The 23,548-nt window shown below is 45.4% G+C and overlaps 2 protein-coding genes across 11 annotated transcripts in view; one reads left to right on the top strand and one right to left on the bottom strand.

The window, feature by feature from the left end:
* Window positions 1-1,484, top strand: part of DMTF1 (cyclin D binding myb like transcription factor 1) — a 44,112-nt gene extending 42,628 nt beyond the window's left edge. For 9 of the 10 annotated variants that reach the window (XM_038556673.1, XM_038556679.1, XM_038556672.1 and 6 more), the window contains one exon: window positions 145-375. In XM_038556673.1, coding sequence (XP_038412601.1) covers window positions 145-254 — 110 coding nt within the window. In that variant the 3' untranslated portion in view covers window positions 255-375. Of the gene's footprint in view, window positions 1-144 lie in introns of all 10 variants that reach the window. The other variant, XM_038556671.1, reaches the window with a different exon arrangement.
* TMEM243 (transmembrane protein 243) lies at window positions 1,309-21,740 on the bottom strand. The gene is made up of 5 exons (XM_038556681.1): window positions 21,703-21,740; window positions 20,851-21,117; window positions 4,386-4,436; window positions 3,206-3,310; window positions 1,309-1,913 (listed from the first exon to the last, which is right to left on the bottom strand). The coding sequence occupies exons 2-5, from the start codon at window positions 20,926-20,928 to the stop codon at window positions 1,791-1,793; spliced, it is 357 nt and encodes a 118-aa protein (XP_038412609.1). The 5' UTR covers window positions 20,929-21,117; window positions 21,703-21,740; the 3' UTR covers window positions 1,309-1,790.
* Between the last annotated feature and the right edge of the window lie 1,808 nt (window positions 21,741-23,548).

Here is a 23,548-nt window from a genome sequence, read left to right on the forward strand (position 1 = left end):
CCTGATAAATCTTAAGGGGAAAATCAGGCTCCTTGATCCAACAGTAGTCATCTTGTTAAATTTTGGTAGAGTACTTACTGTACATTCTTGACATGGATTAGAGTACATACATGTTAAACTAACTTTACACTTAACTCCTTACAGATCCCATACTCCAACATCATCGAGAAGAATCAAATATCATTGGATCATCTTTGGGCAGTCCTGTTTCAGAAGACTCAAAGGATGTTGAGGATTTGGTCAACTGTCATTAGGTAATTCTTAAAAAGAGACAGGTAGCTCAGGCAAAGAAGCCACACTGTTAATTACAACATCTCCAAAGAAATAGGAGCAACTCGCAAGAGGCTTAATTCACCATTCCTTTGGCTTTTAAACAGCTACAGTGCATAAGCCACATACAGTGTTGCTGCTATGACTTTTTACCTCCTTTAAATATACCATCTGAGGTCTAGTCTTAGGAGTCTTGTGGGTAGGTGAATTGAGTATGGACGTCTTAACTGCGTCCATCCCTGTGGTTCATGTTAACTGTCAGCAGGGATTTCATTCACTTCAGCTACTGAGAAAAGTTTACAATCACCAAAGCTTAACTGTGTTTTAAAAGAAGTAATGTTCATCTCTCTTAAGATCAGACATGGCTCTATCCCATCTCAAGTTGGCCTGTTCTTATTTTAGAAACATCCCATCAACATGGTGTAGAGCTTACCAGTGACCCTCAAAAATGTTCTAAGTATCTTTACTTTGAGAGGTTACTAGCATACACAGAGATCAAGGAGGGGATTGTGTGGCGGTTACTGTTGTTTTACCCATTGCTGGCAGTGGGAGCTGATTCAGGCTGGGTACACAGAGAAGCATTATAAGAATTAAAAAAATTCACTACAGGTTTTTTATTACTTTTAAAGGGAATATGGAATACAGCTCACCAGAAGCTAAGTAGAGTTTTTACCCCTTCAGAACCCACTATGGTCAGTTTACAAAGTTAGCACTTTGAAATAAAATTAAACTAAATGGGAAAAGTAAGGTTGCCTACCCTATACCATGACTCTTTCTTACATGTTTTGCTATACAAATTACCCAAGAAATAGTTGGGGAAGGTATCAGAGTCTGCCCTTCACTTTAGTGCAGTAGCTGGTGGGGTGACATAACTTCTCCCTCTCAGGCAGTTTAAAGAAACAAAATTTGCTTCTGTTATCAAAGGAAAGAAATCAGGAGCCATTCCTGTATTAGAGAAGGTGAAGCCAAAATTAGCCACTAGGGCTTTAATGAACAGGATCCCTATAGAAAAGTCACAGGGAAAGAAAAAAAAAAAGCCCATGTATAAATTATTTTATTTATTATTGTAATTAGATCTTCACAATCAAAGTTGTCTTTTCACCATCTGTGTTTTGTTAATGTGAAATTAAATTGTAGTTATAAGCAAAAGTTGGTTGCCTAGGGAACAATTGTATATTCAGTTTAACAGAAATAAAAGAATATTTGTCTTAAAATGCAAGATTGTTACATAGCCTTTCGCCATGCACTTACAGTATAAAAAAATTTAATTTCAAAAGTGAAAATTGCTTGTGCCATTTGAGCTTTAAGGGTTGGAATGTTTAAGTGCAACAACACCTCCTTAAAGAAAAAGCAAAGCAATCTAGGTCTCCCCTGCAAGAGGGTATTTTAGATTTACAATTAACATGAAAATCATGTATCAGACTTGTTCAGGAGATTCTTCAGAAGCTTACCCAGCTCTTGTTCACAGTCCTAATGGATAGCTTTGAAGAGACCTGGTAAGTATTTCTCCTATAGCAGCCTCACCTCCCCACGTCATGGAAGTATAGGTTTGCACATATACATAACATGATGATAGAAAATAAGATATAGTAAATTAGATTTCTAAATTTCGGTTCTAAGTCTCCTTGTCGATACCAGTAGATCTAAAAGAAGAAGAATTAAATAAGAGTTAAAATCGTAGTCACTGGACCTGGTATAAAAATTTCTAAAGAGAACTAATTCTTTTCAACTGTGACCAATTTCATCCATATATACTTTTCCCCCTAAGTGAGACAGGCTTTATGTTAATCTACATTTCTGAAACTACCACAACTAGAATGTAATTTTTCTCTTTATAGTTCTAGTAGTATGGAGTTTCCACATCCAAGATCATACTTATTCCTGCTTTCTCAGCTACCTTTATTCTCTTCAAACCAGTAGTCATCCAATTACTGACAAGCCATCCAAGAATTTATACCTCGTAGATCTATTTTAAATATATTTGAGTAAAAAGGTACAGCTCTCTTAGGTTCTGGAAGGGATAACAACTTTTAAGTTCATATTACAGAGTCAGATTGCCAATACAAGAAAAGTTTTTATACAAAACTAAATCAGGTTAGTCACTCCTGGCTTTAGGCTGGGAGTGAGAAGGAGTCATTTTCTGGTAGCTTTGTTCCAAAGGCTCTAGAAGTGGATGGGACAAGTCTTCCTCATATCATAAGAGTAGAGCAGGATAAGTTAATTAGATAAACACATTGCAATGGAGATTTAAGCCCTATGTGAGTCAAAACTATTACTTTTAAAGGTTTATAGTTTTGGTTCTACTGCTCCTCAAGGGAAATAAAACAACAGCCAGCTAATGAATGACTGAACAATTGGCAAATATCTAAGTGAGGATTATCACCATCTTTCTTTCTTTATATGAAAGAAAAGCATCTTTACAGTAAAATTGTACATTCTTGTGACAAGGATACAGCTGCAGTTTAAGGTTTCCCAGGAGATTCTTGGTGTTAATTACTTTCATTTGGGGAGATACGCATAGAGATTAAAATAGACTAATTCTGTAATTAGAAATTAATCCAGAATGCTGTATCTCTTCCCTTTAGAGCAGTAATGGCATCTGGCAAATCCTGTTGGGCCTCTAAGTCCTTGAAGGAAGATGAATTAGGTAAATTAAACCAAAGCTTTGGCCATCCCAGTCCTAACTATTTTCCCCCTTCCTTTTTTTTTTTAATCTTTCAAAGGAACAGTTACCCTTTACAGTTAACAACTCCTGATCCCAAAAACAAAAATCTGCCAATTAATACTGAGATTTCTGACATCCTTTGTTGCAAGGTGAGGGTGGGTAATTAGACCTACCCTTTCTTACAGAGCCAAGGCTGGGAATCTGTCCTAAATAGGCACTGCAGCTTTCAGCGATCAAGGATACTCAATTTAAATTCTAAATAGTACTCACAAGTATGCAGGCAGTAATACTACTCAAAGAGATGCAGACAGCAAAAAATATATTCAGCGGTTTTGGAGGTAGTTGAGGGAAAACAAAAGCACTGATCAGTGTTACCTGTATGAAAAGAAATTGTGTCAGACCTTATGAGTAATTCCGACACTCTGTTAGATTAGAATTTAAGCAATGTCCTATTAAAAAACACTTCACACTGTAAAACAGTATCTTACCCCCCCCCCCAGGTTGCCTTCTGCTAAGTTAATATTTAGTGAAGGATTTCTAAATCTGTTCCAGTAAGTTACTTCTTTTAACACTTCCTTTTTCTATCCTTTTCCTCTAACTAAAGGAGACAGAAAACATCATAGCTCATAAAACTAGCTAAGCCCAAAACAACCCCTTGACAAAAAGATTACAAAGCATTTAAATGTCATTCCCAGGATTAAGGATTACACGGGGTAAAGTTCTAAACTTTGTTAACATTACTTTGAATATGCCGACAAAAATTAAAACCAAAAACGTTTTTGCTGAACATTTTGGAAAATACTGAGAGATCGGTTTCTAATAACTGGAGTTCTGCTTCTACCACAGAAAAGCATTCTGTGATAGAAGAATTCTTTTCATTAAGAAATCAATGGAACTTCACTAAAATTCTCAGATTTAATGAAATTGTGGTACAAAAATGCCATTTTCACACTATGGGAACTATAGCTTTGTTTTCATTTTACAGCAGTAGCAACAAGCTACATTATATAGGATGAAGTATGACTACATGACCAAATAATCTTTTTAAACCAAAGGATAATAGGCTTTAGGAACAACAACAAAAAAAAAAAATGAAGGTATTAGCAGAAATGGGGAGTTGTGGGGTATATACAGAGGGGAATTGCTGGTGCCACTGACAAGTTACAGATTTATTAGACAAACATGGCAAACACAGAGAAACTACTTAATTGCCATGTGCTATTTCATATACTCATCTGGGGGGTGAAGGTAGAAATCTATCTATTCCTGTTGCCAAATGCAGTTTTCTTCAAGCAGTTATAAAACAATACTAGGCTATGACTAGAATACTTCACGTGTTCACGTACTGGCCTTTTAAATATTTTTTCTGAGTGTTAAACTGAACCACAATACTGAGGCTTTCAAAACTTTGGCTAAGAGCCTGGGTGAGACACAAAATAAAGATACTTACTAGAATCAATAAGGATGTTAAGCTGCCAACAACTAAATTGATGATTCGATCCTGAAAGAGAAAAGAGTTTTTGAGCCCTGTGATGGATCCACAGCACTTTCAGGCACAATGCTAGCCACTGGGGCGATTTAGAATTAAGAAACTAAGGTCCTGCCCCTCTGAGCTTTACACACATACACAGAACTGCCAAAAGGCCAAGCATACTGAGCCACTCTGGGAAGACCCAGACCACTCATGAGAAAAGGTTTCCTGAAAGGAGAGGATGTTTTTACACTACAGTCTTTTGAAGACTGGAAAGGACTGAATATCAGGGAAAGGATGCTTATATTCCATGTGCTGCTGGGAACAGTTTAAACAGAAGCAAAAGGACAAGGGTACTGGAATGGCCAGCCCAGGGCCTCGGTGACAACAGAAACTGACTGCAGATGATGCTGAGTGCCCTGACTTTGGGCCTACTTGTATTACAGGTATCCCAGTCTAATGTAATTTAAAAGTAGATGCTACTGCTGGAAGGGATCACATAATGGCAGAACTGGAGGCAATCTCAGACTATCTAGGCAGTGCTTTTCCAACTCCTTTAATAGCAAAAGCCTTCAATAATCAAAGAATCATTTGACGGAATGCAGAGCCTGGGGTCCTACCTACTGAGCCTTGTCATTCCCATCCCCACTCCAACCAATTCCATAGAATGGTTTAGAAAACTTCTCATCTGGGCAGCCCGGGTGGGGTGGCTCAGCGGTTTAGCGCCACCTTCAGTCCAGGGCATGATCCTGGAGACCCGGCATTGAGTCCCACCATCGGGCTTCCTGCATCGTGCCTGCTTCTCCCTCTGCCTGTGTCTCTGCCTCTCTCTCTCTGTGTCTCTCATGAGTAAAAAAAAAAAAAAAAAATCTTAAAAAAAAAAAAAGAAAACTTCTGATCTAATTCAATCCTTATGTTGCTTAATATATATTTAGGTCCAGTGAGTGTGGTTAAATTATTTGCCCAAAGTCCTACAGTGAGAAACAACTTTGTAACAGGACTCCTAAGTCAAGGTCACTGGTTAGATAAAGCTTCAGCTGTAGGAACTCAAGATTTTATTTACACCTAACTAGTATAAAGTAGTAACATGTAATACACTTGTAATATATAGATTTGGTTGAGTTTACAGAACAGAGTTCTGATTAAGGAACACTTACAGGCCATTGAGATTACCAAGTAGTCTTATTTTTGAGGAGTCAAAACTAAGAAATCAGTAGTTTTATAAAGATTATTTTGGTATCATCTGTGCAAGGAACAGCAGGATATGGAACAGGAGTAGCCAATAAACAAAATCTCATGGATGAAAGGGCACAGGAAGGAACAAGCACAGAGCAGCATCAAATACCCATTTCTGAGTCGTCCATATTTAAAGCTAAGAATCCAAAGTTAAGAGGCAGGCAAAACTGGGAGAAAGAGTAAAGGAAAGCCAAGTATTAAATTGGATGTGCCTGATCTAACCAAGGACAAACCACTCTCTACAGACCAAGGCCACTGCAATTCACATGTTATACAGGGCAAAGGTAACACAACCAGCCACACCCTTACTAAACCTAGAAGGACTCAGAAAAGATCTTTTCATGGCCTCAGCTAGAGAAGCCTGCCCAGCAAACCCCAGAGTCTGAAATTATGACCATTTCTGAGGGGAGAGACCCAAGGGACAAATTACACTGATCACTAATAACTTATTTCCACACATTAGTGTGTGCCCTAACCAAAGTCATATAGACCGTCAGTATATTAACAGGAGCCCCATTATTTTTACCTTGTGAAAAAGGTTTAACTGAACTCTGATCTATTCGGAGAATATCTGCTCTCTTTTCTAGGAGTTCAGGGATTTGCAAAAGTTTACAAATGTCTGCAGACCTCACCACAACTCTCTTACCAATAGATAGAAGACAGTGAAGAGGTTCAGGTGAGGTAGCCAAGAAGAATCACTTATCTCCAAACAGCACAGCAAGATGCTAACTAGGATGAGAGCAGGAGAAAAAGTAGTAATAGTGAAGGGATAGTAACTATGCCAAGAGCGTTTGCATATCTTCTTTTTAAAAAAAATTGGGGATGAAATGGTACTAAGACTATTTTACAAGTGGCAAAAGACGCTCTGAGAAACAATTTGCCCAAGGTCTCAAGTATCAGTCAAATGACAGAAACAGGATTGAGCTCCAAGAGAGCAGATCTCATTTACACTTCTCACTGGAAGCACAACCTAGCATGCTACATCTGGTCTAAATAAACACATCAAATGACAGGTGGCTCCTCAAAAGATCATTCACAAAGAACTACAGTGCGGTGTCTTTCAGGAATGAAGAGTTCTTGATTTTTTCACGTTAAACTTAACTTGTGTATGCCTAACTGGTTTTAATCTTTCATAATAATGTATCTAAACTTTAATGAAGACTCCTTGTTTGCCTTCTAGACAGTTCATGGAATAGAATCCCAAGTCATCTTCATGAATATCAGTTATTCTATCATAATGCAGCCCCCCTGGGACTCTCAAGATGGGATGAACCATTTAGGATATGGTCAAGTGTTTCTCACAGGGTTTTCTGAGAATTCTCCAAGACAAGGACTTGGCTTCAGGCCTTCTGTAACCAAGTAACCATGAATCCAGGCCAAAGAAAGAGCATAGTTGACTTAGTAAGACCTCCCACTTTTAGCCTCTTCTAAAAGTGTGCTATGGAAAGTGTGGTCTGCAATGTAGCAGCATCAGCTCAAGTGAGAGCCCATGAGGAATGCAGAATCATGGGCCTTGCCCCAGGACCTATTGAGTCAATCTGCATTTTAACAAGCTCTTCAGATGATTTGTACATTAAAATCTGAGAAGCACCACTCTACCAACAAGTCCAAGCTAAACCATTCTGATTACTGAAAAGTTTAAATAATAAGAGAAGACTGTTGCCTGGGCCCAGAGATTACTTTTCAGGGCTTTAGCATCTCTCCCAGTTCCCAGTCTCCTAAGATAGAGCAACAAAAGCAAATAATTAGATAGCATTTCAAAGGGCAGTTTTCAAACTAATATGAATACCAATTTCTCATAGAAACTGTCTCCTCCTGTTTCATTATTCCTATTTCTGCCGACCAAAACTTCTCCCCTCCCAGACCTTTAGACATTCTACTGTGTTTTATTTTCACTCCCCACAAAAGTTCAACAGGATCATAATCATCCTTGATCCTTATGTGCATGCGCAGAGAGGATAGGATAAGCAATTTAGGACATTCTAGAACCTGAACACAGATATATATAGTGCAGTCCTGAGAGAGATTCTGCATATATTACTTTGCAAGTCATTTATTCACTTAAAGATCTCAATTACAGTTCAATAAAATGAAGAAAATTACTATATTCCAGATGCAAATACAATGAGTAAAACTGTCTAACCTGCAGAAGTTGACACTGTTCAGAGCTCGAGAGGGCACTAAGGAGAAAGGAAGGGAGGTACCTTTGTCAGGTAGAGAATGTAAGACAAAGCTGAAAGAGGACTGGCAGATGAACAAAAAGAAGAGAGGGTAGTCCCTCAGGACCTTAACCACGACCCCAAAGAGAAAAAATGCATGGCAAATGGAGATAGCCAATAGTTGAGCCAGCTTCATTAAAGCTGAGCAAAGGGCCTCCCATCAGCCTGAGCCCAGAGCATTCAGGTCTTCATCTTCTTTCAAATGGGAAAGGAGAAAATGATGGACATACATGCCACTGGTCTGTACCTGGGATGACAGAAGGTAACCCTTGAGGCAAGGTAGAAATACATGATCTCCATTTGCCAGTGGGTAACTAGGTTCAGTGAAACACCCAAGGTCATACAACCAGGTAATGGCCAACTCTATCCAATGCTCTCTGAAAAATCCAAGCCAAAAGGTCTAAGAATCCTTAGACTAGTTATATATAAGAATCCTGAAATTAGACTGAAGAGACCAAGTTTCTCATCTCGGTTCTGCCACTGGCTAATCATGGGACTTGAAAAACAACCCTTAACACATTTGGGTCTGTCATACAAGAGGACTTGGCTTCCTGGTATCTGGACCCTTTGCTTTAACAATTAATGGTTCTGGATGGTCAGCTCCAAACTGCACTTTGGCCAGAGAAGAAGGCCTACTCCCCAGCAATCAAAAAAGCAGAGAAGTCCCCAATCTTGCCTTGTTGGTCATGAGCCAGCATCTTTAATACAAGACAGAGAACCCCAAACTCCTGTCAAAGGCTCAGCTATTTCATGATAGCTCTGGGAGAAAACTGGCAGCATCCCAAACAAAAAACTGGCATTTACCCTCAGCAGCCTGGAATCATCCTGGTTCTAGGCTGTTTGGAACGCTAACAAGTATTCCATTTCCAAAGCAATTTATTTTTTGCTTACTTCCAAAATGAATTTAAGGGCTTGTGCTACTGCAGTAAAACCCTAACTCATTTAAGCAACAAGCAAAAAGAGCAAAGCAGAATTTCTAGAGCAGTTTGGGAAGTGGAATGAGAGGAAGGACACAGAAAAGTTAACTCAAGAAAACTTTTCTGATTTAAGCTCAAATGTTAGTCCTAAGAGTGCTGACAACCAAGAGTGCTTGTGGGAAGTGCAATAGGGTTTAAGACTGCTTGCTAATTTAAGCACACTGGATCATTCAAAGAGGCAAACTTCTGGATGTCAGTTTGTTGCATGGGTCTGGAGGACACAGGGACACAGAAAACACAGCAGCTACTTCACACACAGTCTCTTATATTGACCCATAAGAAAAAAAACAAAGGCATAATGGTCTCAAAAGAGTAAGCTGTGGGGCGGGAGGTGGGATGGCTAACATGCCACACTCCCAATTTGAATGCTCACCCTTCAGAGCTCAAGTCAAACATCAAATCCACTGTAAATCCTTTCTGGACACTATCCTCTGGCACCTTCCTCTCAGGATGAGATGCTCTCATCTCAAGACACTAACATCACATTGCCCACACTTTATGCTTACTGCACCAAAATAAAATGTATTGCCCATCTCCTGCATTAGGACTGGAAGTTTAGGGATCCCTGGGTGGCGCAGCGGTTTAGCGCCTGCCTTTGGCCCAGGGCGTGATCCTGGAGACCCAGGATCAAATCCCACGTCAGGCTCCCGGTGCATGGAGCCTGCTTCTCCCTCTGCCTGTGTCTCTGCCTCTCTCTCTCTCTCTCACTGTGTGCCTATCATAAATAAATAAAAATTAAAAAAAAAAAAAAAAAGGACTGGAAGTTTACAGCAAGGCAGGCAGCCTACTTGTCTTCCTTCACTGCAGCCTGGCACACTGTTGACACTCTGCGAACACTGGTTAACGTGGAGAATCATAAACTGGAGTGGCCAACGGCATTTCCCTTAGAAGGCCTCTCACCAACAGAGGCTGGAAGCCTGGCTCTCCAGAAATCTCAGCTCCCAGGCAGAAAAGCATGTGGCCTCACTGTTCTGGGATGGACACACTGCAACACAGCAGAAGCCATGGCCTGGTCCTGCTGCCTAAAAGTTCATGTTTTTGCCAGCCACGAAGGTCCAACACCCTACTGGTGTCTCCCAGGCTAGGTTCCATTAATTCCATAGAAATATCTAATAAACCAGGGGCCAGGTTTCCCTACCTGAGTATAAGCCCAATTTCTCACTTTCTGCTAGAGCAGAACCAAGCACTGGTTTCAGAGGCATGGGAGCAAGGCCTCCTACTGAGGAATTCATCTTTCATCAGTGCTGCTCAGCATCCCCAGGGAGAAACAAAGGAAAACAGAAAGCTCTGTGCAGACCACTTGGATGGACAAAGCCCCTGGATGGACAAAGCTACAGAAACTTTCCCCTCCTCTTTCTGAAGGGAGACAGAGCGGGTGAGGGTTGGGGTAAAGTTGATAATTCCATTTTTGGCATTGTCTCTAGTTTTGTGGCTCCATAAAATCCTTCACCTCAGACAACATCGCAGGTAGCCCAGCAGACCCACACCCTCCCGCTCAATGTTCTCCATCAGTCCTCACACCCACACTTTCAAGTCCTGTGAGCCATCCCACCCCCAGAAACCTGTTCCATGAGAGCCAACAGGCTTTGTGCACTGCAGAGTTCCACACCCTGGATTTCCTTGTTGTCTGTCTTTGAACACTGTCCCCAGTAGAGCCCATTTCACCCATGAGCTCATCCCAGGTTCATGGCTGAGGAGTAGGATGCAGGGCATTCCCTACTCCCTGGGCCAGATGGAGTTAGCTTTAGTAATGCCCTGTGCTGTGGTCTGAATGTGTCTTCCTAATTTCTCAGGTGAACATCCTACTGCCCAAGGTGACAATATTAAGAGGTAGGGTCTTTGGGACATCATTAGGCCACAAGGGTAGAGCCCTCAGGAATGGGACTGGTGCCCTTATGAGAGGCTCCAGAGATCTCTCTCACCGCTTCTGCCACATGAGGGTACAAACACAAGCTACAACCTGGCAAAGGACCCCATCCAACCATGCTGTCATCCCTGACCTCAGACTTCCAGCCTGCACAACTCTGAGAAAGACCTGTTTGTGGTTTATAAAAATCACCTAGTACTCAGTCCATGGTATTTTGTTGTGGCAGCCCAAATGGACTAAAGCATCCTCTTTAAAATCTATGTCTCTGGCAACATCTGGTCCACTTGTTCCCCCTCTTCTTCTCAGTTCCTCAGTCATTTCTGTACCTGCTTTTGCCCAATCAGTATCCCTGCCATGTTGTGCCCTACTGCCCCTGCATCTGATCTTTACCCACATCCACTGACTCGATCATTCCCTACCTGTTACACCAAAGCTCTAACTTGAGGGCCTCCCTACCAGTCTCAGACCATGGGTTCAGCAGTTTCAGCAGTGCATAGACAACTCCCGGTCGGATCTGTTCCTGTGCTCCTGAGGCTCTGAAAACCCAGTCCTGACTCCCCTCTTCCTGCCCCAAACCCTCAACCACTTCTATGCTCAAGTGCTATGCTCTTGCTGTAAAGCCTTCCCACTGTCCTGACCTCACCTGTGGGTTACTTGTCTGTCTCCCTCTCTATACCATAAGGTCTGGGAGCCGGAGGGCCACATCTTCCTAGTTCACAGTCAGACTGTGAGCCACTCACAACACATGGCTGCATGGCTGCTGTCCAGCCCCATCCTTCCCCCCTCCCAGCTGAGCACCCTGGCACCAGCCTGCATCACCCATCGGCAGCACCTTTCTCTCTTTCAGACAAAGCCAAGCCATGTGGCTGAGGGAGCCGCCACTGCCGAGAGCAGAGATAATCTCCTTTTGTGGGTTTTTGATTATGTGGCCCAAAAGTGCCACTGCATGGGGAGGAGTGGGGAGCACAGTGCTCAGCATATATTAGGTGCCCAAACATTAGCTGAAAGACGGGCTAACGGAGTTGGCTGCAAATTCCTGTTTTCAGCTGAGCCTTCACTGTATTTCCATGGCCTTTCATTTTGAGTTGATGGTCCCTGCGTCTTTACAGAAAGTGGTTTGAGATGGCTCAACTCAGCTTCCTGGTCCCACTCTATCCTAAAAAAAAGATGCCACGAAAAAGAGGAAAACTCCTCCTCCTCCACCTCCTGTTTCCATTCCTTCCAGCCCAAAGAGGACCAGAAGGTGACCTGTTTCTCTGCCCATCCTGCACCCCTTCCGTGGCCCAATTAACTGTCTCCATCTTCTTCATCTCTAATTGAATCTCTCCCTCATGGAGTCCATCTCCAGCCTGAAAAGCTCAAGTCCCAGGAACATCATAAGAGCCTTCCATCCACACTACCTCCCACTTTGATGTCAGGCATTCATTCTCCATTCCTTTTACATGTCAAGTGTGAGGAAAGTTGGAAGAAAATAAAACTGGGTAAATGAAGGATGGCCAGGGTGGATATGGGAGGCTATTTTTAAAAAAGAGGTCTAATAATCCTTTCTGAGGATGTGACCTAAGGAATGGAAGAGGAACGAGACGTGCAAGAATCTGGGAGAAGGGTATTGCCAACAAGCCACCGCAGCGAGTACAAAGGTCCTGAAGCTTGAAGTGTATCGGGAAATGGATTTAAAAAAAAAAAAAAAAAGGGCCAGGATGGCTGAAGCTCAAGCTCAGCAAGGAGGGAACAAGGAAGAAAAAGGATTCGTTTAATGCCTTTCTATCTTCCTCCAGAAGCAACTCCTACTCCCTAGCACAGGATTCAAGCCTCTCCACCCAGCCCATTCCCATCGAGTTCTCGAGTGCAGTCATAGTGGTACTCAAGAGTTCCTTCACTATTTCCTGCACCTTCCTGTTCCCACCCCTTGACACAAGCGAGACCTCCCATTGGGGATCCCCAGTCACCTCCTCTGTCAAAAATCTTACTCCTAGCTTCAAGGTCTAAGATGCAAAAGCCCTCTGATCTGGTGCCCTGAGTAGAATTTTCTCTTTCTTCAGGTTCCCAGAACTTTGCTCATCCTTTCATTAAAGGCCGCAGTCCCATTTTAAATCCAGAACTTACCCTCCACAACCTACAAGAGCTTCAGGTCACTGAAGACCATGATTATTTTCTGGTGAGGCAAAGAGACAATAATAGTCTGTTTAGCGTGTAGGAGACGTCCAAAGGGCACCACTTCCTACCATTGTTAACTGAACTGAGTGATTCAGACCTTTGAGCCACACCCTACAATTTTGTATCAAAATTTTTTGCATTTCTTAAACTTAACAGTTCCAATACCATATATAAATGGCCAATTCTCAGAAAGGATTTTCCTTTTATTTCTTCCAAATCTCAGTGGAAAACTTCTTGTCAGGAAAAGTCTGGAAGTGGCGTAAGAGGTCTCAAGAGGCAGCCCTACAGGAATAAACCTACCAAGAGGGGCAGGGTAGCTTAGGCAGTTAAGTGTCTGCTTTTGGCTGAAGTCATGATGATCCTCGGGTCCTAGGATCCAGTCCCACATCAGGGCACCCTGCTCAGTGTGGAGTCTGCTCCCTCTGCCCCATCCCCCTGCTTGTGATCTCCACTCTCTCAAAAAATTTTTTTAAAATAAATAAATAAAAGTAAACCTATCGAGATGTAAAATGGGGGAGGTTGGAGCCCAGCTGAAGCAGGAAATCTCATGCCTTGCCAGTAGGTTAACCTGGTTTCCCCAGAGCTATACAGCTCTAAGTAGGAGCCTCCTCTCCCACTGTTATCTGGGGCAAACCTAAGGACAGCACGCACAGGGTAGAAAGCCAGGGGACATCCTACGTCACTGGCAACACACAGGAAAGAGTAAACTTGATCATAGGTGCGTCTCTTCTGAGACCTCCCAAAGAAACACCAGACTTAGAACAGCGTAAGGAGCAGAGGCCTCACGAGCAAGTAGTCACGAGGATACAGGCACACCCACACTATACAACCCTCACACCCAGAGAGCTCTCTCAAATGTGCCGTGACCACCACTGCTGCGTGTCCATCTGGACACCAATTCCCCCCTCATCTCAGTTTAGAGAAAGTACGTGCACATTTTTCAATTTCTCTTATTTCACTCACATTTTGAAGCAGCTTTCATTTGTGAATATTTTTGTACATCTTTTGTACATTGTAGGATACCAGATTCTCTTTCTCGTAGATAGATGAAGTTGAATATATTAATTTCATTAAAGCACTACTTATGGAAATCACATCACAGCGAAAATAGAAAAATAAACCTCCTACATAAGTTTAAGGGGCAAAATAATCCCTAGGATCCCGGAACAGGAAAGAGTGTGACCTCCAGCATGAGAGGCACAGTGCAAGATTACAAGGTTAGGAGACTGTGGATGAGACGGATTTATTCTCCTGCCATATGCCAGCCTTAGAGAAGTCTTTCAACTTTTAAGCCTAAATTGCCATATTTGTACAATAGTCGAACATGTGGGACTGCTATAAGGATTTGTAAGAGAATATATGTAAAGCCCCTAGAACAGAGTGACATTTACCAGAGTTGGTAAACGGCTGCTAATATGGTAGTATTATTTCTCCATCTAATGAGGCATCTTGCCAATGAGACGTTGGGTCCTCAGACATGAGTGGGAATAGAGGGGGGGGCCCATACCCTGGCCCCAATTTCTAAGTCCCAATTTTAAATGCATTCCATCATTCCTACAGGGACACTCAAGTCTGTCAACCCATTTAATCCTAAAGCTGCTCAAAAAAAGTCTAATTATACATATACATGACCCATAGACTGACCCTAAGGGGAAAAAAAAGACTCATTTCTGCAGACCTAACCTACCACCTCAGACCTGCAAAAATCCCGTCTATGGAGAGGACTAGTCAGTGGACCAGAGAGCTTCTGGGAGGCCAACCCAAAAGGCCTGGTTTAAGTTTTTTTGTATAAAACTGTATTAGGTATACTACCTGCCCCTTTGCTGAAGTGCAGCAAGGAGAAATCACAGGAGGCCATTGCTGCAGGAGAGCCTGAAGCACCCTTTCCTGGTTTGGTATCCAGTGTTCCAGGCTTCTGAACACCAGCCCCCTCTCCTGCTGTCACCCAACACGTCCGAAGAATGTAGATTACCTTTTTGGTGATGCTTAGTTCTCACATCTTAATATACTTAACATCAAGACTGGCCATTGTGCCCACTGCCAGAAAGGTTGGAGAAATGAGGCAACTGGCTCCTACCCTCAAGGAGCTGACGAGGATGCAGAGGATAGCAAATACCCTCGAGAAGTTTCGAGAACCCCTTGAGAAGTTTCAAGGTCCATCCAGGTCCTGTTCCAACTGCCACATACTCTGCTAATCCTATCAGCCATTCCTAAGCTCAACAGGGTAACTCTGATTTGGCAATGTTCTTCCCTGCCTTGTTGGGCTGCCCTTAATACAACTTTCTCTGCTTCAAACCCGGTGACTCAGAGACTGACTTACTGCACATCACGAGTCTGATTTCAGGGTTCAGCAAGAACACTACAGAAAGGTAAACAGCATTGGCCAAGAGCAGGAGGCAGCTAAAGGAAAGAGGTGTAGTGGTGCCAGCCTGCACTGGGCTTCCACACAGCATGGGTAAAAGACCAAGGGATTTCAGCCCTCTCTCTACACCAGCATCCTTGGAGGGGCTTTCTAAAATTATAAATGCCTGAACCCAACCTGCAGAGATCCCCAGTCCTCTGGTCTGGGGATGGAAGACAGCAAATTTATTAGACTAATAAAGAAAAAAGGCATGGCATGGACCATCCTCAACTATCTCCAGCACAAGAAATCTCAACTCAAAGCGGTTTGTCAGGCAGGATGAGAGGCAAGGGGATAGCTGATCTGGTACCCTGGGCTATTAGCTCCCCTTGGAGGGAGACAAAACTTGGGTTCAGAGGATCACCCTAAAGCTGTATCAAGAGGAAAGAAGCTAGAAGCTTGCATCCCTCAGAGTAAAGGCTTTGGAGTTCTAGGCAGTGGGGGGTTGGCAGCCAGACATAATAATCTTCATCCCAGCTCTGTTATTAATTAAGAGTAACTCTTAAACCACCACCACCCCTACAAAAAGCACAAAGTAGCCCTCACATTTTACACCATCATTTGCAGAAGCTAAATCCTCTAAGCTGGAATTGCTTTAATTGGAATACAGGTCATAAAAAGACTTTTTTGGCCCTCCCATCTTATTTATTTATAGGAAGAAGGAAGGAAGGAGGCAGGAAAAATACTTTCTCGTACATGAGCCCTTTGCCTTTGGAACCAAAAGATCTGAACCTTGGGGCCCAGTAACTTATCCCCTGCACAGACCCCATTCTCCCCATATCATCTGAGTTCAGTATACATACCTTCACCAAAGTCACTCACTCTCTTCTAGCACATCCACGTATGAATGGAGAGGTCACCATGATCACCACCTGCCTTAGAAGATGAATCACTCATTTTTGGAATCAGTGACCCATCAACAGAACAGGCTGGTCCAGAAAGCAGTTTACACTACATTCCACCACGGGTGGTATCTCCTTTCCTGTCTGTGCTTGCTATGGGAGCTGGTTTGCTTTCTCCCCAGAGAGAACCATCTTCTCCCTCCCATCTAGGTTCATCCATCTGGACTGGATGAAACAGATTTCAGATGATGGGACAGGCAGCCGGCAAACCAAAAGAAGATGGATTCAAGCCCTGAAGTTAACTTAGGGCCCCTCTGATACTTAGTAAGATGGCCCCAACTATGTGTGGTCCTAAAGCAAACTTTAAAAGGCAGCCACGGGTAGGAGAGGGAGAATTTCTCCAGGTTTTAGTTCATACCAGGGGAGGGAAGGGAGGAGCAAAGGAAGAGACTTCCTATAGTAACATTTCCCAGAAAGTGTTCTGTAGAAATTGGGTGTCACCGATGCTCCCAGGGGGGAGGTAAGAACTCTAACTCATTGCGCCAGTCCCAGAAAGCTAAGTTACCAACAGTCTATCAGTAGGGCTTACCTATCCTCTCCAACCAGAGTCCCAGGGAAAACCAGCATATTAAAAGTTCTGAGAAGCCCCACAGAGAATAATATTCTGTGAAAAGGACTACGGGAACACCTAGCTACGAACTCCTCAACTTCAGAACTGTGTTGTCCAGTAAGGTTAGTACTAGCAGTCTGTGGTTACCCAGCACCTGGAACGTGCCCAGAACGGACATGGGCTCGGAGGAAAAAAATACATGTTAGATGTCAAAGGCTTAGTTAGCCCAGAAATGTAATAATGTCTCTGCTTTTTATGTTAATTATACATTCAAATGTTATTTTTGATAGGTAATTAAGTAAAATGTATTAATTTTACCTGTTTATACTTTTTTATGGTTACTAGGACATTTAAAATCACATGTGGCTCACATTACATTTCTACTGGACAAGGCTCCTTTAGAAAACGCTAAGCCAGAGCACAGGTTTATGCTCTCTCTCGGCAGATACGCCATCTCAGCAACTGATCTATTCACCTTAGCAACTGCGCCACACTGGTTTTTCACTCTAAAGAATGTACAAAACTACATGCCAGACTCTGGGGATGGATAAAAACAGCTGAAAACATTGTGACCAGGATTCATCAGCTAGCCCACCTAGCAATATGTAATTCCAAAGGAATGACGGATAGGTTTCCTTTCTTGTCTATTATCCCTTAGATATTTATGTAAGTACAGAACGGTCTGTCTCACTTTGCCGTTCCCCCACCACTCTACGTGAGAGGTATTGCTAAGTCTCATGCTGAAGTCTAGGTTTAGAGTTTGGTAGATGAAAGAAACAGAAGCATCCCGTGAAGTCAAAAGCGACTTCAAAGACCTGCCCACGAGGAAGCTGCTCAAGGCCCACTGGATTCTGTCTTCTAGTGAATTCTAGTATCTCTCACTCACTCACTCCACAACTTTGGATGAACCCTTTCACCCATTTCCTGGGAAGGGGTAACTCTTACATGAATGTCTACAGTGCTTTTCTAAGTATGTAGTACAGACTGCACCATTCAGTATTTACTATCCTCGTCATAAAAGGGACTTGTTAGAACATTACCAGGGAAGAGCTACTAGTGTGAGTGAACAAGTAGCCTCCTCTGTGGATTAGCTTCCTTAGTGATACAACAGAAGTCACAATGCCCACCTCACAAAGGAACTGGATGACCAACCAAGGGAAAGCCTGAATGCCTAGCATGCTGCTGCCTAGCAGTGAGGAAAAACCACCTCCCTGGAGACTCTTTACTGCTCTGTGGGCTCTTAGTCATCTCTGCCTTAGAGTTAGACACTAGACCTGAAGTTCTGGTCTTTTCTAAATTTACATTGAGAGGTTAAAAAAAAAAAAAAAAAAAAAGATAAAAATAAAATAAAATAGATGGTCAATTGTTGTTATATGGCAAACAAGATTCCTGAAAGTTCAGAGAATCTAACAGACTATGACAGGAAGTGGGCTTTCCCCTTTCTGGATTTTCTCCTCAGAAATGGTAGCTCCTTAATACAAAGTTTCACAGTTAAGCAGCTTGTGTGTCCAGTTTCCTGGCATCTGGAAGAGAGCAAGCTGGGAATACATGCACACAGAGGCCAGTGAAGGGTTTCTCGGGGTCCCCGGGAATCTGCTCTGGCAGAGACTGTTCTCCACAAGAATAGCTGCTCCACTGCAACTTCTTCTGCCTGCTTCCTGTGCCCTGTCCACTTCAAATCCTCCAAAAAAATCATTCACTATGGGCAGCCCTGGTGGCGCAGCGGTTTGGCGCCGCCTGCAGCCCAGGGTGTGATCCTGGAGACCTCGGATCGAGTCCCACGTCCGGCTCCCTGTGTGGAGCCTGCTTCTCCCTCTGCTTGTGTCTCTGCCTCTCTCTCTCTCTCTCTGTGTCTCTATGAATAAGTAAATAAAATCTTTAAAAAAAAAAATCATTCACTGTCATTAAAGACCTAGGTCTCTCCTTCACACTTGACATCTCAATTTATAAGACACATGATGGGGGTGCCTGGGTGGCTCAGTCGGTTAAGCATCTGCCTTGAGCTCAGGTCATGATCTCAGGGTCCTGAGATCAAGCCCCATGCCTAGCTCCTAACTCAGTGGGGAGTCTGCTTCTCCTTCCTTCTGCTCATGCATGGGCTGGCTCCCGCACGTGCACGCTCACACTCACTCGACTGTTCGCTCGCTCGCTCTCTCCTCCTCTTAAATAAAATCTTTAATAAATATATATAAGACACATGATGTTTTCTCCCATCCTCAGACCAACAGTCTCTTTCCTTTCTCAGTTCTAATTTCTGTCCCATCATTCTTTCAGCCTCATGGAGGGAGCTACAGGGAGTAATTCTGGTACCTGGAATTGATCTTCATTCTTCATCTCTGAGCAGCTGAACCCACTGTTATCATGCCCGAAGTTGCCTACATAATACCCGGCCTATAAACTCTTGGACTAATAAGGATGCAACAAAGAGAGAAACATTGCCAGCAGTCAAGTTCTTGGATGGGTTTCAAACTGACCACAGGCAATAGGAAACTTACAATCACTGTTTAGGCCCAAGCAAGTCAGAAAACATCAGTACTTTTCAGTGCCTTATAAATCAAGCCCATTATCAAGTCATCTACCTCAGTATTAAGGGGCTGCCGGGTTTAAAGGAGGTACAAGTCTACGTGACCCGGAACCCCAATCTGCGTATGATGCCATTTGAGGAAGACACTGAACCTCTGAGTTCCCGGGACAACAGGACAGTCAGGTACCTGAGTCCAAAACCTTCAAGGAACAAGCTGCTGCCACTCTCCAGGCCCTAAATCCTCTTCTTGTTAAACCCCAATTTAGGGGCATTCATCTGTGCAAGCCCAAGGCTACCAGAAATTCTGAATGGAAAAGCCATCCAAGATCTTCCCCAAACTTCCCCAATGAAAGTCATCAGTTTCTCCTAGGTACCCCAACACTCCCCGTCTATGCCCCAGTCATAGCACACAGCCAATGCACCGCATTTGTTTACAGATCTCGCCCACCCACCTGTGCTCCTTGGAGCCCCAGGGCCTATCCCATGATATTCAATCATAGTAGAAATAGGAACATCTAATGAAGTAGAACCATGCTTCTCAAACCATATGCAGGGTGAGCTGGGATTACGCAAAGCCACGAGATAAACAAGGTGAATCTTCCTAGAGATCAAGCTTGAAACATTTTCTTGTTCAGATACTCTTAAAAAAATAAAAATAAGAAAGAGGAATACCCACAGAGAGATTAAAGGTAGAAGGCTGGCAGCTTCCTAATTCAGGGCTATGCACCCCCCTGCCAGGTGTACAAGTTTCCTATCCTTTCTCTTAGATGCCCCCACCAAAGCTGAAAAACTCAGTCACTTCCGGACTCCGGTTGTGCCCTACTTTTTTGAGAGGCCTGAAAGGACTCTGTCACCATTCTCCCTCTGCCCCTCCTGCTTGCACACTCTCGTTCTCTCTCTAAAATAAATAAATAAATCTTAAAAAAAAAAAAAAAAAAGAGGGACTTTGTCAGGGGTCAGAGGTCACCAATACCTCTTTCTAGGTGTAAAAAACACAAGCTAATATTGCCAAAATGACTCAGAGAGCGGAAGACAGGCAAAGAGCTCTCTTCAATTACCGGCCCGGAACATCACATGATAAAGCCTGTAAGAAGGCATCATGCTTTTTAAAAGGCTAAAATAAGGTACTCCAGCTTGTTTGGGTCCAGGGACCCTTTGCTGCCTTCCCGGAATGGAGCAGCATCAAAGAAAGCCTCCCGTCGAGCCTCTTTCTCTCTCTCTGGCTGCCTCAGCCGCAAACCCTCCAAGGCCCTGGATAAATACTCAGCAGAAGCACCTCTCTGGGGTTGGTTCTCACTGAAGCTTTAGTGGCACACCTGAAGCCTCTCGAAGATTAGCACTCCAGCTCCACCTCCCCTCCCCGGAAGGGCCTCCAACAGCCCAGAACTTTCCAAACGTTTCTCCATCCGCGCCTCCAGGGCCCCCGGGCCCTCCCCATCCCGAGGAAAGTGCCGAGCGGCGGGGCAAACACGTGCAGGGCAAAGCCGGGTGGAGAAGCAGCTCGCTCTCCTGCAAGTGCCTTGGGGGCCGCAGCCAGGGCTCCGGGGGGCGGGGGGGGGCAGACACTCGGACACACACACGTCCCCAACCCGCGTCCAGGTCCGCACTCACCTTGGCCGACGTCTCTCCGAACAGAGGTCTGTTGTCCAAGCCGCTGGTGCCATAGGTCCTGGTAGAAAAGTCCTCCATTTTGGGGTTTCCTCGCTCTCCCGGGCCACTCAGGACTGGGCCGGCATCACCTCCCGAAGGGTCGGGCCGCGACTCCCCGGCCGCGCAGTCACCGGGAGCTCACGGCCCGCGGCGGCGGGTGCGCGCTCAGGCCCGGGGAGCACGGCCGCCGCGCCCCAGGCCCGCGGCCCTCGGCATCGCGAGCAAGCGCTGCAGGAAGCGAGAGGAAACGGGCCCCGCGTGGCCGACTCCCCTCGGACGCCCCGCCCGCGCGGCCCCCACTTCCCCAAATCTCGGCGCGCGGCCCGCGGCCCTCGGTCGCACCCCCGCCGCCGCACGGCTCGCACGCTACCCCGCACGCCTTCCCGGTGCTCCGTAGGGCACCAACACCCCCATGCTCGGGGGGGGGGGGGCTCCAGAAGAGTTCGGGCCGAGCCCCCCCCCGAGCCCTCCGCACCTCTCCGCCCCTCCAACTCGCCGGCGGGCGGCGGGAAAAGTGAAGTTGCCCAAGCCGAGCGCTGCAGCTGCAGGTCGCGGCCGCGGCCCGAACCCCGGCTCCCCGTCATCGGCCGCAGCTCCCCGCGCCCGTCCTGCCACCCGCGGCTGCCCGGCGCCCCCCGCAGGACCCGCGGCCGGAGCGCCTGCCCCCGCGGAGCCGCGGAACAGAAGACGCCTCCGTCCCGCACAGATTGGCCCGCCCCGGGGCCGCCCCGCGCCCGCAGGCCGCACCCGGCGCCCCTGCCGCCCTGCAGCTGGGGCGTCCCGGCCGCGCGGGGCCGCCTCTCCCGGGCTCACCCCCGCCGGGACTCTGTGCCGAAGGCTCTGCGGTGCGGGCGAGACGCGCGGAGAAGCAGCCTCGGGGCTGGCGGAGAGGCCCGCGGGCCGGCGCGGGCTGCGGCCCCGGTGCTCAGGGCCCCGCCCCGCCCCGCCGGGACCCGCGGCCTCCGGCGCCAGCCGACTTGGCCCGCCCCGGCGACGTCACCGCCCCGGCAGCCTCTCCCGCCCGCCCGGGCGCCGCTCGCGCTGCGGAGCTTTATCCCTGGAGGTGCCGGGTTACTCCTGGCGGGGCGGTCGGTCTCCCGGCTGCGCGTTTCTCAGCCTCTTAGCAATTAGCGTCCGCGCGCCACGTGGGTAAAGAGCATCTCCGAGGCCAGCTCTGCGCGTGGCTGGAAACCTCTTTAAAGCAGCCTATTTTAGCCAGCCTAGTCTGTGCACGACTGGAATGCAACGGGGGGCACTGATAGGTTTGGTTTAGGATTGTCCGTATGTTTGTTTTTGTCTTGTTTTGATAGGGATCCTGTGGCATTTAAAGAAACAGTCGGGACGTGACACTTGCAAGGTACCGCTTTGACTTGCACACTCATGCCGGTCGTGGATGTGCTGACTCAGCATGTTTGCAGCCACAGAGAACACTTCGTGTGTCAACCTCTTTAACGGGTGTTAAGAGCAGAGAGAACTGGAGGTGGACAGGCCTAACAGGCAACATAAGTGTCACCGCATCTGAAGTCATAAATATTAGGGAACAAACGCAACCCGGCTAGGTTCGCTGGACGCTGCAGCTCCGAGATTAAAGAAAGCTCCAGGGCAGCCCCGGGGCGCAGCGGTTTAGCGCCGCCTTCAGCCGGGGGTGTGATCCTGGAGACCCAGGATCGAGTCCGCGTCGGGCTCCCTGCATGGAGCCTGCTCCTCCCTCTGCCTGTGTCTGTGCCTCTCTGTGTGTGTGTGCCTCTCATGAATAAATAAATCAAATCTTAAGAAAAAAAATAAAGCTCTGACAATGCTCCTATGCAGGGAGAACCCGTGTTGGAACGCTGTAGCGGTGAAGCATTCCCAAGCAAGGATTCCAGGTGGTCTTTTGGTGGTTCAGGTCAAGGGATTAGAACAGGAGATGGACTAAGAACCACAAATCCATCGATTTGTAATTTGCAGCACTGAATAGAGTCAGGTATGGTGCATATCTGGTCTCCCAGTTATGTATTTCATAAATGATCTTGTGCAGGATTTTTTGTTTTCATGAGAATGCTACACAGTCCTGCACCCAGTTCTGATAGAAGATTGATGGGCTTAAAAAAAAAAAAAAGATTGATGGGCTTAACAAATAACTTCATTCACATTCAGCCACATTCATTTAACAAATACCTTTGGGAGCCTGCTCTGTACCAGTCAACCACCAGACAGGGAATAAAGGTAATCAAGAAAGAGACAGACAAGATACAGTGGCTAAGAGCACAAGTTTTGAAGTAGATCAGATCTGCCCTCAAACCCTAATGGCACCACCCATAAGATTTGTGATCTTGGGCAAGTCATCTAACCTCTCTTGAGCTCCTTCTTATATAAAAAGTAAGGGATGCCTGAGTGGCTCAGCAGTTGAGCATCTGCCTTTGGCTCAGGATGTGATCCTGGGATCCCGGCATCAAGTCCCACATCGGACTCCCTGCATTGAGCCTGCTTCTCCCTTTGCCTGTGTCTCTGCTTCTCTCTCTCTGTCTCTCATGAATAAATAAAATCTTTTTTTAAAAAAGTGAAGATTATGTTAATAAATGGACCTAGAATATCTAAATTCAACCTGTTTTTACTTAAAAAAAATTAGTAGAGAATGTACAAGACACCTGACAAATATCCAAATGGACACCAGTGAGTG

Source organism: Canis lupus, chromosome 14 (assembly GCF_011100685.1).
Source record: "Canis lupus familiaris isolate Mischka breed German Shepherd chromosome 14, alternate assembly UU_Cfam_GSD_1.0, whole genome shotgun sequence".
NCBI lineage: Eukaryota > Metazoa > Chordata > Mammalia > Carnivora > Canidae > Canis > Canis lupus.